Source organism: Bubalus kerabau, chromosome 1 (assembly GCF_029407905.1).
Source record: "Bubalus kerabau isolate K-KA32 ecotype Philippines breed swamp buffalo chromosome 1, PCC_UOA_SB_1v2, whole genome shotgun sequence".
NCBI classification, from domain to species: Eukaryota; Metazoa; Chordata; class Mammalia; order Artiodactyla; family Bovidae; genus Bubalus; species Bubalus kerabau.
Window position 1 is genome coordinate 174,137,832 of NC_073624.1, and position 13,402 is coordinate 174,151,233.

General features: G+C 58.6%; 2 protein-coding genes across 2 annotated transcripts in view; one reads left to right on the forward strand and one right to left on the reverse strand.

Annotated features, from left to right (window-relative positions):
- The window catches only part of KXD1 (KxDL motif containing 1), a 265,201-nt gene that overhangs the window by 106,655 nt on the left and 145,144 nt on the right, over positions 1-13,402 (reverse strand). The gene's annotated exons all lie outside the window — the stretch shown is intronic.
- The window catches only part of ELL (elongation factor for RNA polymerase II), a 79,408-nt gene that overhangs the window by 58,069 nt on the left and 7,937 nt on the right, over positions 1-13,402 (forward strand). The window contains exons 5-8 of the mRNA XM_055541009.1: positions 1,784-2,058; positions 5,820-5,944; positions 11,439-11,535; positions 12,668-13,151. Coding sequence (XP_055396984.1) covers positions 1,784-2,058; positions 5,820-5,944; positions 11,439-11,535; positions 12,668-13,151 — 981 coding nt within the window. The remainder of the gene's footprint in view (positions 1-1,783; positions 2,059-5,819; positions 5,945-11,438; positions 11,536-12,667; positions 13,152-13,402) is intronic.

Below are 13,402 nucleotides of genomic sequence, written 5' to 3' on the forward strand. Positions count from 1 at the left end.
GCTGCTGTGTTGGGGCCAGCGAGGGACCATGGGGTGGAGACCTGGAAGGAAACGCGTTGATCCCTGTTTCCTAGGACCTTCCACCCCCTCAGTATCTGCTTGGAAACAATTTCAGAGACATTGGGACACTGACCACATTAAAAGTGCAGAGAGAAGTACTGTTTATTTAGAAAGCTCCATCGCGCTGCCTCAGTCTTCCCACCTCTGGGTGTAGACGAAGTCTCCAGTGAATTCATTGTCAGGCAAGAAAGGCCTGAGAGAGGCATGAAGCACAGGAGAACCTTGATGGCTTTTGGAGTTTTTTTCTTCTTTAAGAAAAAGTCACTCTTTCACATTGCTCTACAGAGCACGCAGTCTCCCTTGCCTAGCGGTGGGGTTGGCTCTGAATGGAACCCTAGATGGTGCTGGTCCTCCTGTTAGCACGGGGCCCCGGTGGGCGTGGCAGTGTGTGCCCGGGGAGCCTGGGCCCGGGCTGTCAGCCACCCAGGAGGTGCCAGCCAGAATCCCAAAGGGCTGCAGCTGCCTGCTCCTGCCTTAAGATGCAAATACAGACATTTGTACACATTTTAATAAGTTTTGGGTGGGTCTTTTAGCCAGAATTTATCTTACTTTCCACTTAGGACACAATGAAGGCTTTTACTGTTCTCTGGCCTCAGAAGCCACAGACACGCAGTCCTGGCTGTGTCAGGCCTCTCCCCCACTCCATGTCATCAGGGTTCTCTGGGGACGAAGTCTGGCCCTGCAGGTTCTAAAAGCTTTCCTTCTTGTGTTCATTTAACAAGTCAGAGTTGAGGGATATGTGCAAAAGACAGTTGTCATGGAGAGCTTTGTGGCCCAAGGATTTAAGACCTGCACTGACTTTGCTCAGAGGTCCTCCTTCCTGCGGTGGCAGGGGCGTCGTCCAAGGTGGAGTGAGCGACTTTGGATGGAAGCCCCCCTCCGTCAAGAGCACCCCGGGGGGCTCCATGGAGGACCCCCTCACACGTCTCTGTTTGCACCAGGAGGGTGGAGAGAGGCTTGCAGCCCCCGGGCTCCGAGCACAGGCAGGTCTGCCCAAGTGACCTGACACTTTATTTTCTCCTTGGTCATAAAAGAGCATGGCGGGACCCAGGGGACCAGCAGAGAGCTGGGAACTGCAGGCTCTGGGCTGCTCCTCCTGCCGTTCTGGGACTCCCTTTTAACTATCAGCCCCCTTCCCCATAGGGGCCAGGGGTTTGGATGAAGTTAGTTAAGGCTCTCCGGAGAAGGCAATGGCACCCCACTCCAGTACTCTTGCCTGGAATATCCCATGGACGGAGGAGCCTGGAAGGCTGCAGTCCATGGGGTCGTTAAGGGTTGGACACAACTGAGCAACTTCCCTTTCACTTTTCACTTTCATGCATTGGAGAAGGCAATGGCAACCCACTCCAGTGTTCTTGCCTGGAGAATCCCAGGGACGGGGGAGCCTGGTGGGCTGCTGTCTATGGGGTCGCACAGAGTCGGACACGACGGAAGCGACTTAGTAGTAGTAGTAGTAGTTAAGGCTCTCAGCCCACTTCTGAGACTGGAGACCCCGCAAGTGCCCTTTGATCTGCTTGTGGTCAGCAGGTGGCACTCTCACTGGACAAGCGGGGCTGCACGAGGCTTAAGGTGCCTTGGGCTTGGTGAGAGCTCGGCGCGGTCGGCCGTGGGCCATCCGTGGGTGTCTGTGTGCTTGCTTAGGAACGTGCCATCGCTCCAGGCAGGGGGACACGGCGACCACCCCTCAGCCCTTCCCGTCCCTGACACCTGGCTCTTACTGTAGGCAAGAAGGTTCAGTTTCGGAAACCGGCCCCGGGGGCAGTGGATGCTGTGCCCTCCCGGAAGCGGGCAACACCTATCAACCCGGCCAGCGCCATCAAGAAGTGCAGCGCTGGCAGCGCTGGCGGGGGCAGCGGGGTGTCTCAGCGGCCCTTCCGGGACCGCGTGCTGCACCTGCTGGCGCTGAGGCCCTACCGGAAGGCCGAGCTGCTGCTGCGGCTGCAGAAGGACGGCCTGGCACAGGCGGACAAGGACGCGCTGGACAGCCTCCTCCAGCAGGTGCGTGCTGCCCGGGGCGGGGCATGGGGCACTTTTACTGTCCGGGTCTCATCTCCTCATAACTGTAGGCTCGCAGGCAGTGGGTGTAGCATGGGGGACCCAAGACTTTAGATGCACAAGGTTTTTGGAATTGAATGAAGCCTGGGGAATCCGCAAGCACAAGTTAGCAAGAACTCAGGCTTCATATCAGGTGGGTCTCCTTGTAGCTTATCAGTTGTGGCGCTAGGCCAGGGACTTCATGCCTGGACCCTCAGGCTTCTGTCTGTGGCTGGAAAGTGACTGCAGCACCTCCCTTTGGGGTCAAGAGGTAATCAGGCAGGAACGTGGGGCCAGCAGGCAGAGCCTTCTGTTCAACAGCCAGGGCTTTGGAGCGACAGCGCGGGTCCCAGCCCTGGAGGACGGAGCTCACAGACTCCTGAGAGGGCTGGTGGCTTGCTCCCGATGCGCTGCCTTAGCCGGGCCGCGTGCGTGCGCTTGGCCGTGAAGGGGCAACAGGCCACCTCAGAGCACTGCTGCTGTGAGGACCCACAGCCAGCGGCAGTCACGCCAGTGTCCTGGGAGGAGCTGTGGCCTGCCTCAGACACTCTGGGCTCTTGGGTGCTGCCTCCTATGGTCTAAGGTTGGTGCCATGACCATCCAGAACTGTGTCTAAGGAGTTTCCGCGCATTTCTGAGGATTTCTGATTGACCAAGTTCTCCCATGGGCATCCTTCTGCCCCTCTCCCCCTCCCTGAGCGCATCCCGAGGCTGGGGTGACCACACACACCTTTGGTAGGAGAACATCGGCATGGCTTTTGTCCCCCCGTGCTCCGACTGGCATCTCTGTGTCGTCATCACCCCCCAGCGAGTTCAGGGCACAGGGCAGGGGTGAAGAGGGGCCTCTGTGACCAGCCCCACACTCCAAGCATGAGTGCTGATCTGGGGCTGGGCCCGCCCCACAGGGCAGGTGCCTCCCCTCCCCGTCACCGTGCAGAAGCCCCCTGTGTCCTGAGAGAGGAGGTACTCCCCGGAGCCTTCGTTCCCGTCAGGGGCTCCTCCGTGTGCTCACTGGTGGCCTTTGTGCAAACTTCGCCTCCTGAGCCGCCGCCCCCCACGTGGAGGTTGTGCTGGCGAGGACTGAGTGGCAGTGTTTCTCCCGGCAAGTTCGGGAGTCGGCTTGGGGCCTAGAGAAGACAGATACGTTACTCTGTAGTCCAGTTTTCTTGGGGCTTGCTAGAGCATCCAGAAAGCTCTGGAACCAAGAACATTTCCCAGGGTGCTCATTTCCTTGGAAAGTCACATGTGTTGGCTCACCCTTGGGAAATTGGGGGAAGCATACGGGAGGCCCTTTCCCTGGGCCGGGGGCCACCCAGAGCTGCCTCTTGCAGCATAGGGTGACTGAGGCAGGGCTAAGGGAGCTGGGCAGGGTCGTCAGCTGTGAGCCAAGACAGGGCAGGGGTGACAGCCGTGCCTGCCCCGGCTGGTGCCTGGAGCGCGAATCACCGTCCAGCCAGGTCCTTAGCCCCTGGGGTAGCATTCTGAAAAATGTCCTTGCTCCTGCTCTCCAATCTTGTTCTCTTCGGGCCCAGAGTAAAAAAGCAGCACATGCAGAATGTGAACCTTGGCCGACCCAGCACCTGATGGCACCTGAGATTTACCCACTGAGTGACCCTTAGAAGCTGGTGGTGCCAGGCTTAGTGCTCTGGAGAGAGAGGGGGCTGGCGGTGCTGACCTGGGTGTGCCCGGGGCACCTGCTTCGCTTTTAACCTCCAAGGTGTTCTCAACGCTCCTGGTCCTTTCTTGGGGCCAGAGAGGCATCGTGCTGGGTGCCAGCTTCCCCAGCCAACTTGGGTTTGGCAGTTCCCCGAGGCGGCCCAGGCAGTGTCTTGCACTAGAGCGCTAGAGCATCCTGGGTGCCCGCTCTGATTTCTCCCATTCTCTGATTTCCTGTCCCATCTGCCTTGAGCTTCTGTGTTTGCTACCAGACTTGTTCTCCCCAGCAATTGTGGGAGGGGCACTGGGACCCCACCAGCGTGAGGATAGGTATAGGGGGCTGCACCTCACAAAGGATGCTCATTTCCCAGCCCTCCCGCCCCCCCACCCAGTGACTCTGACAAGCAGCACTGTGCAAAGACACCTCCTCTTTCACTTTTGTGAAAACATCCGGAGAGAAGATTTGAGGCCTTCCACCTTCCTGGTGGGAGTGTGGATGGATGGGTGGCTCTTCTGGAGAGCATTTTAGCAAAGCATCTCAGAAGCCATAAAAATGTTCAGAGTCTTTGACCCGCTAATCCCACTTCTGGGAAGCCAGCCGAAGAAAACCATCACCAGCGTGGAAAAACCTGCACAAGTGACATGTGTTTATGCTCCAGAGAAGCTGGAAACAAAGACCACGTCCAACAAAGGAGAGAGGCTGAGTGAGTCACAGTGCAGCCTCTTGGCGGAATGTTACTCAACCATTAAAAATGCTCTTTGTGGAAACTGCCGTGACGTGGAGAATAAATTCATAGTCTCAGTTGTAGTGAAAAACAGCAGCTGCCGTGCCAATCACACAGCTCCGCACGCGCCTTCTGGAGATCATGGTGCCGGACGAGATGCTCGGGAAAGTGCCCTCTGCGGGTCAGGGGCCTGAATTCCATCAAGCACATTAAGGCAAATGTTCTAAATGCATCTTTGCACAGAGTCTTGAAGACGAACTCAGCTTGTGTTAACCAGAAGCAGCAGGGCTGGCTGGTTGCAGGGAAGGTGGGCTCAGCTTGGGCCCTGAAGGCACCCCTCCCCCAGCTCCCCCAGATCGGCTAACTCTGCCACAGGAGCTGTGAGTTTGAGAACGTGTATCTTAGTCCATAGGCTGCTGTCATAGAACACCATGGCCTGGGTGGGTTAGACACCACAGACCCGTCACACAGCTTTGGAGACTGGGAGGCCCAAGGTCAGGGCACCGGGAGATTGGGTGTCTGGTGAGGGCCTGCGTTCTGCCTTCTTATGGTCATCCAGGGGAGAGGGGTGAGGAAACTCTGGATTCTCTTTTATAAATAAGACACTTGGGCTTCTCTGGTGGATCAGTGGTAAAGACTCTGCCTGCCAGTCCAGAAGACGAGGGTTCGATCCCTGGTCCAGGCAGATCGCACGTGCTGCAGAGCAGCTAAGCCCCTGTGCCACTGCTGTTGAGCCTGTGCTCTAGCGCCTGGAAGCCACGCCTGCTGAGCCCACGCGCCGCGACTGCTGAAGCCCAAGAGCCCTAGAGTCTGTGCTCTGCAACAGAAGCCGCCACGGTGAGAAGCCCGCACGCTGCAGCTAGAGAGTGGCCCCCAGCCTGTCACATCGGGAGAAAACTCACAGCAACCAAGACCCAGCACAGCCCCTCCCCCAAAAAGACACTCCCTCATGGGGGCTCCACCCTCATGACCTCAGCACCTCCCAAAGGCCCCACCTCCTAATACCATCGCCTTAGGTTAGCAGGGGGTAAGACTTAATGTGCATTTGTGGAGGACAAACATGGTTCAGTCCATAGCAGGGGGATGGGCTGCTGATGGAGTCTTGGGAGTGGAGATGGCAGCACCCCCTTGTGGAGCCAGCCTGGCCTCCAGCAGCATCTGGGCCTGCTGCTCTGACCCTTCGGCACCCCAAGGGCCGCCGTCTCGGCCTGCAGAGGAGTTGGGGGGCCAAGTGTTGGCTTGGGCAGAAGTGTGCTGTCCTCTTTCCCCTTTAATGTCTGTCTCCGCCTCTCCCTGCACCACCTCCCAAAATGCTTTCATGGTCATCTCTGGCTCTATGTTGCAGGTGGCCAACGTGAACGCCAAGGATGGCACGTGCACACTGAAGGACTGTGTGTACAAGGATGTGCAGAAGGACTGGCCCGGCTACTCGGAGGGAGACCAGCAGTTGCTGAAGCGGATGCTCATCCGGTAACACTGCCGCCCCGTCCGTCAGTGGGTCCCTGTCCCCTGGGCCTGGGGCACGTCTCATCTCCAGGAGGCTGGGGCGGCCTCCCGCGGCGCCAAAGTCAGGAGGATGGAGGGGGTCTCTAGAGACTGCCTGGGTAGCCCACCGTGGCCTCCTGTAGGGAAAAGGCGAGCCTTGCTGAGTGGGGTGGAGGGCATGAGTCTCTGCGTTGAACATGAGAACTTCAGGACAGAAGGCCCTGAAGCAGCCGTTCCTGCTGCCCCTCCTGCCCCTCCTATCAAGCTCCTTCTGAAATCTGCACGTCCCCACAGGCTACTGCTGCAGGCCGCCTTTCTTAAAAAGGAAGTCTCAAGGACTGGAAGCAGAGAGGAACAAAGCAAAACAAACCTCCCCACAGACACTATTAAGCAGCATTAATTAAAAGGATCCCCTCTCGGGTTAATGGGGACCCAAAGTCAGGAGTAGCCAAGGTGGCTCTGGGGAGAAGTGGTTAAGTCGGCCCCTGTCTAAGGCAAGCAGTTAATGATTTCCTTCTCAATTGATGCCTGGGAGCCCCGGCTGTGAAGCGCCCTTCAGAGCAGCCTGAGATGCTAATTAGTCCTTAAGTGGTTTCTCAGGGACTTGGAGCAATTTATGAAGGTTTTTTTTTTTTTTTTTTAAGTTTAAACCAGTAACTGCATCTGGAAATCAGAGCCAAGTTGGGGCCACTCTAGGTGAACCATGAGTCCCTCCTTGGCCCTGTGGGGTGCTCACCTGCTGTTCCGGGGTCACTGCTGTGGCTCTCTAGACGTCTCTAGGTGCTCAGGGAGGCTGAGGGGATGGTTTTGGCAGAAGACGCTCTCCCTCCCCTCTCTGGGCGTCATCTGCTGCCCACCAAGCATGTCTCAGACACTGTCACCTCCTGCAGGTGTTTGCATCAGCGGTAAAGAATCTGCCTGCAATGCAGGAGATGCAGGTTCAGTCCCTGGGTTGGGAAGATCCCCTGGAGGAGCGCATGGCCACCCAGTCCAGTATCCTTGCCTGGAGACTCTAATGGACTCTAGTGGCAGGCTATAGGGCGTGGAGCTGCGAAGAGTTGGATGTGCCTGAAGCAGTAGAGCATGCATGCACGCATGGCGGTAGTGTTTAAACAGTAATTTATACCCACCTGAGTGCTTTGAGGTGCCAAGGGGCACGTGGGGGTGGGGTGCCTTGAGGCTGCTCCCATCCTTCCTCCCTTCAGAGCCTCTCACTGCCTGCTGATCTCAGGCCCCTAGCCCTTGGCCTCCCAGAGCTCTCCAGGAGGGGCATGGCCAGGATCCAGCAGCCTGTGGGCAGTCTGCCCATGGGTGGGTGTGGTCCCTAGGAAACTGGGCTGAATACTGAGGGGTATCAGGTGGGAGGTTCCTCAGGCTCTTGACTCCCAGCGCTCAGGGCCATGCCAAGGTCTCCTTTCCTCTCTCATGTTTGCCCTGGGCCGTCTTGGCGCTCTCTTCTAGGGCTACGTGGGCCAGCTGGAGGGTGGCCTGGCCCGATGCCTCTCCAGAAGCTGGCAGCATATGCTGCTCTTGGGAGCTTGACCTGATTGGTGGGCAGAAGTCAGGGTCAATATCACTGATACCCACAACCCAGTGCTGCTCTGTGCAGCTTTTTTTTTTTCCATGTTTAGGTTGCTCCCTCCCTGAAGAAGGCCCTTATTACAACCGGTCTTCATGCTGTGGGTCTCATGGCAAGAAGGAGAAATGAGGTCTTAGGGTGTTCCTCTTGTTACAGGCTGGGTGTGGGGCTCGTGTTACCCCAGGGGCTGCAGCCGCCCTTACCGTACAGCTTGTTCTGAACTTGGGCCTGAGTTGAGCACGCTTGTGCTTCCAGGGTCTGCCTGGGCCCCCGCGGCTTTGCTCTGCAGACAGGCACTCGGGCTTCTCGTTGCAGAGGACTGACTCGGGGGCGCGCACCTCACTGGGCGCAGCGCTCGGGCTCTGGAGCACGGGCTCGGTGGTTGTGGCACATGGTCTTAATTGCCCCTCAGCATGTGAAATCTTCCTGGAGCAGGGAGCAGACCTGTGTCCCCTGCCTTGGCAGGCAGTTCTTAACCGCTGGACCACCAGGGAAGCCCTCAGCTGTTTGTTGCGATGTGTCCTCCACGCTGTCAGTCCCCATGTGTGCAGCTCAGGCCTGGCCTGGCCCAGGTGGAGTCTGGATGTCCCAGTGCAGGATGAGGCCTGGACCCCGTGTGGCCTTGAAACCAGTTCCCCAACCTGCCCTGGCCTGGCCTCCCCTCCCCCAGGGCACAGCCTAGACAGCCCGAGCCTCCGTCCGCCTCACATGCAGTGCACTTTCCCTGAAGTTGGTAACTTGCTTGGCCAAGTGCTCAGCCTTCTGTGTCCTTCATGTCCAGCCACAAGCTCCTTGTCTTTGTCTCATGGCCTTTTATCACTTTCAAGGGACCAGGGCTTCCACAGGGAGCTGCCTCCCTCCCTCGCAGGACCTCCTGTTTCCGGGTCTGGGATTCTGCCCTGATGCTGAAGGGACCCAGCTCTTGGAGCGTCTCTCCGAGGAGAAGGCTTTGGGACGGCCCTCGGCCACAGCTCCACACCTGGGTGGCCAGCACACAAGCTGGCAATTGGCCACATCTAGCCTTTAGATTGGAAGGCGTTTTCCCTCCACACTGAAGGTCTGGCCGCAGACGCCTCGTCAGTTCCCTCCCTGGCCTGTGTGTGTCCCCGTGGTCACCGTATAGCGTGGAGGGTGGCTGGGGCTGGCAGTCTGAACGCTTGCCTCACCCTCTTCGTCCTCCCGCGGGCTTCCTCAGTCTGCCCCCGCGGGCCCTGCCTCTACACCATTCACCGTTGTCCTCCTGGTTGTTTCTTTTTATTTCTAATACTTTGGGGAGATTTCTTCAGCTTCTCCCATCTGTCTCTCTTTTTGCCATCATTTCTAGTTCCCCAGGTGCAACCACCACCTCCATCTAGTTCCAAACCATTCACCCCCCAGAAAACCCAACAACCTGCCTTAGCAGTCACTCCCCACCCGACCTCCCCAGCGCCTGGCAGCTGCTGACCTGCCCCGGCCTCTTGGATTCACCTGTTCTGGACACTTCGTATCAATGGGGTTGCATGCTGTGTGGCTTTTTGTGTCTGGCTCCTTCCACTCAGTGTTACGTTTTCAAGGTTTCTCCACATTGTATCGTGTGGCAGAACTTCGTTCTTTTCTATGGCCAGGTTCTTGGTTCTTTTCCATAGTCTATTGTGTCTGAGTTTTTGCTTATTCATTTTTCTGTCAGTGGACATGTGAACTGTTTCCGCCTTTTCAGGATTGTGTACAGTGATGCCGTGAACATTTGTGTACGAGGACACAAATATAACTGACACAGATTTTCAGTTCTCTCAAACGAGTCCTGAGGAGTGTAATTGCTGGGCCATGTGGTAATCCTGTGTTTAACTTTCTAAAGAACTGCCAGACTCTCTTTCTCAGTGGCTGCCCCATTTCACATTCCCACCAGCAGTGCCCAATTCCACTTTTTCCACAGCCTCACCAACATTTGTTATATTTTCTTTTTCTTTTTTTTAATTCTAGCCAGTGCGAAGTGGTATTTTATAGTGGTATCGATTTGAGTTTCCCTGGATGAGCAGTGAATGATGTTGAGCATCTGTTCGTGCAGTTATCGACTATTTGTATATTTTCTTTGGAGAGCTGTGTATTTCAGATCTTTGTCTTTCTGAGGCTGTTAAGGCCGGTGTGTTTCTGGTGGATTTAACATTTTCATCCTCTTAGTCTCTCTTTCCTTTCTTTTTAAAAGTTAATTTATTTGTGGCTGTGCTGGGTCTTCGTTGCCGTGCGGGCTCTTCTCTAGTTGCGGCGGGGGGCTGCTCTCCAGGTGCGGCTCTCGGGGTTCTTGCTGCAGCGGCCTCTCCTGTCGCGGGGCTCAGGCTTCAGTAGTTGTGGCATGCGGGCTCAGTAGCAGTGGCACAGGGGCTTGGTTGCTCTCTGTCCTGTCAAATGCGTAGTCTTGTCTGCTTCAGGGCCTGACAGTTGTTGCCTGGAAGCCGGGGTGCCGCCTCCGCAGAACTTTGCTGTTGGCAGTCCAGCCTCCCTGGTAGCCCTGAGGCATCTCTGGGTCCCTCCACAGGCCCCTCTGTTTCCTCTCCTCTGGAGGCCATGCTTCTGCTTCTGTCCATCCTGTGTGGCCCGAGCAGCCTCCTGGCCCCCTGGGGAAGACCTGGGCTCCTTTACTCCCAGACATGCTGGGGGTTCCCTTTGCAGCTGGCCCCAGCAGGCCAGGTCCCAGAGCAGGGCTGCTGGGGGGCAGCCCAGAGGGCCCTCCACTGAGGTCTCCGAGGCGCACGCTGCGGGCCTGCGGGCTCTGCAGCCAGGACTGCTTCCTTGGCTCCTCCAGAACAGCCACCACTTGTGCTTCTGCTTCCTGCGTTAAGTAGCGTTGCTGTCTTTTTTTCCCCTTCTCTTTTATGCCTTTTTAGTGGGGACTTGAGAGAGAGTGGATGTGAACACCTGATTCTCTGTCTTTGACTGTAAGTTCTAGATGCTTCCACAGGGCTGGACAGTAGACTTGCCCCGCCCACTCTCGGAACCTTCCTTTCGGCTCTCCTTGCATTTCAGGCCGCTGTGGGGAGGGCAGCCACCGGAGTCTGAAGTGCAGCTGAGGGCCAGGGAGGTGCTCTGCTGGCCACTGGTTGGAGCAGCGGACGTGGCCCCGGACCTCAGCTCAGCTTCCTGCAGGGCTTGGGGGGCCAGCTGGGTGCCTGGGCTCCCCTGAGACTCTCAGCCTCAAGGAGTTCAAGGGGCCAACCCCACCCAGCCAGGATGACTCTCAGGGCCTCCGTTTTTCTGTCAGGCGTCGGGGCAATTCTTCTCTCGTCCCTGGCTGCGCTGTTGAGCTGATTCCAGTGGTCTGCTGGCTGCTCCTGCCATCCCTGGAGGTCGTGGGGCCCGGCTCCCAGGAAGATGGGAGCTGAACCTGGGGGGGGTCCTCCCACCTCAGAGCAGGGCATCTCAGCCCTCTTCTGCATTCTGTTTCTGCAGTGAGCGTTGTTATTGGGATGACAGTTGTTTATAAAAGTAAGGACCAAATGTTTTTTAAAAAAGGGCCAACACCCAATGTCTGTAGCTCCCGTGGGGACACAGCATGGACCCTGAGTGTCCGGTCAGTTTTGCACCGGGAGTCCTTGGTCTCCATGGTCATGGAGGTCGGGACGAGCGTCTGGTTACCTGGCCCTTCTCTGGGCACAGAGCATCCAGTGTGGCTGGCCTTCTGGCAGTGAGGCTGAGGCCGTGGCCACGGGGCCACTGCGGATGCGCCCAGGGCTGGGTGTGCTCGACTGCTCTCTGCCTGCCGGGTGTGCCCGTCACACCCAGCACTGCCCTGCTTCAGCAGGGAGCCAGGCCCTCCCCCAGACGCTGGGTGCAAAGTATCAGTGCAGAGGTGGATGGGCCTGGGTGCGCCTCGCAATGAGGGCATTGCTTCAGGACCCTCCAACCTGCCTTGCTTCTCCTCTGCAGGAAACTGTGCCAGCCACAGAGCACAGGTGGCCTCCCTGGGGACCTTGCTGCCAGCAGTCCTCCGGGCGAGCACGGGAGCTCAGCCTCGCCCCCTCAGGTAGGAGCGGCTGGCAGGGAGGGTGGGCGGGCTTCAGCAGAGGTGGTGGGCCTGACCTTGCTTCTCGGGGAGCCTGTTGGGCCTATCACTCAGGGCTGGTGAGTTTTCTCGAAGGCGTAAGCAGCTGACTGGGGGCTGGGGGTCCCAGGCCTGGAACCTGGATAGGTTCCTTGGGTTGCCTTTCGGGGTAGTGTGGCTGAGGGTGCGCGGGCCGCTGGCTGCTCTGGCCACTGGAGGCCTCTGATTCTCAGGGCTGCTCTAAAACTCACTGTGTCCCCAGCGGGCTCTGCCGTGTTAGTAGGCAGGGAGGGCCTTGCTGTCGGGGGCTTGATCTTCAGCAGTGGGGTCCCTCACCGTTGTCGGAGCTGTTTGGTGACAGCTGTCTCTTCCCCCTGCGTGCTCTGACCAGTGAGTCCCATGTCTCCATCCCCTGCTTGGCCAGCCACTCTCCTCCCCGCTCTGCCTGCCCCTGGAGGCATCCGGCCTAGGTCCTGAAGCCTCCCAGGGCACCCCGTGGCTGTGGCGTGGAGGGCAGGGCGTCGTTTCACTCTGGTCCACACTGCCGCACCCTGGGCCCGGGCCGACTGGTCTGATCCTGGCTCCGTTCCTCTGCTCTGGCCTTGCCTTCCGGACCTCAGTCTTCTCCTTTGTGAATGGGGATGAGGCCTGCACCATGTGACAGGGTTACCATGGGGATTCAAGGGCCCTGGGGAGGACGTTCCTGGCCTGTGGGGCCTGCCCTGTGTCACTCAGACTGGGCTCCCTTGCTCTTACTGTCATCAAGGGGGGATGCTGAGCACAGTAATGTTTTAAATCAGTTCCCAGGGGTGGCCCTTATGGGCTGAAGCGGGTCCCCTAATGGCCCAGCCGCCCTTTCTCTGCCCTCCTGGCCCATGGCCCCGCCGGGTCCCTGGGCAGGCAGGCCCGGAGCGCTGGGCCTCTCAGGCCTGCTGTGGTGTTCGCGCGCCCCCTTGTGGCCGGAGTGGCCCTGCCTGTGGGCGCTGGTCCCCTCGGCCTGCGGTGGGGCTCCTGGTCAGCTCAGGTTTGGCCTGTTGCTGCACAGCCTCTCCCTGGGGCACACAGTGACTCCAGGCACAGGCTCACTCCTGAAATTCTCTCCTCTCCGTCACAGAAACGGCCGCAGCCTCCTGATTTCATTGACCCTCTGGCCAACAAGAAACCCAGGATATCGCACTTCACCCAGAGAGCTCAGCCCACAGTCAACGGGAAGTTGAGCACGACCCTCGGCCGCGAGGGCCTGTTGCCCACCCCGGGCCCGCTGGCTGGTACGGACACCCACCTTCCCCTGCGACTGGAGCCGCCGCGGGCCCACGACCCCTTGGCCGATGTCAGCAACGACCTGGGCCACAGCGGCCGGGACTGTGAGCGTGGGGAAGTGGCCGCCCCAGCCCCTACTGAGCGCCTCAGCATGCCCCTGCTGACGGACTGTGCCCAGCCCAGCAGGCCCCACGGCGGCTCCTTGCACGGCAAATCCAAGAAGAAATCCAAGAAGCACAAAGACAAGGAGAGGGCAGCCGAAGACAGGCCCCGGGACCAGCCACTCAGCCAGATGCCAGGCCCCCCAGCCCCTCCAGTTGCCCCACCAGTCGCCCCGGGTAGGTGTCAGGAGGTCGAGGGGCGGAGGGCTCTGCAGAAGTGGGGTCAGTGGGGGCCTGAGCACTGGCCCTGTGCCTGCGCACCCTCACTCCACAGGATGCCGAGAGGGCTGCCTCCTGAGTCCCCACTTGGGCCCACCCTGCACATTAAGGCCCTCTGCGTCTTCGCACTGGCTCACGTGACTGCCCTGGAGGTGTTGTTCTTGAAGGCTCCTACAGTCAGGTGTGTGCCAGGCCAGCCCTGAGGGCCA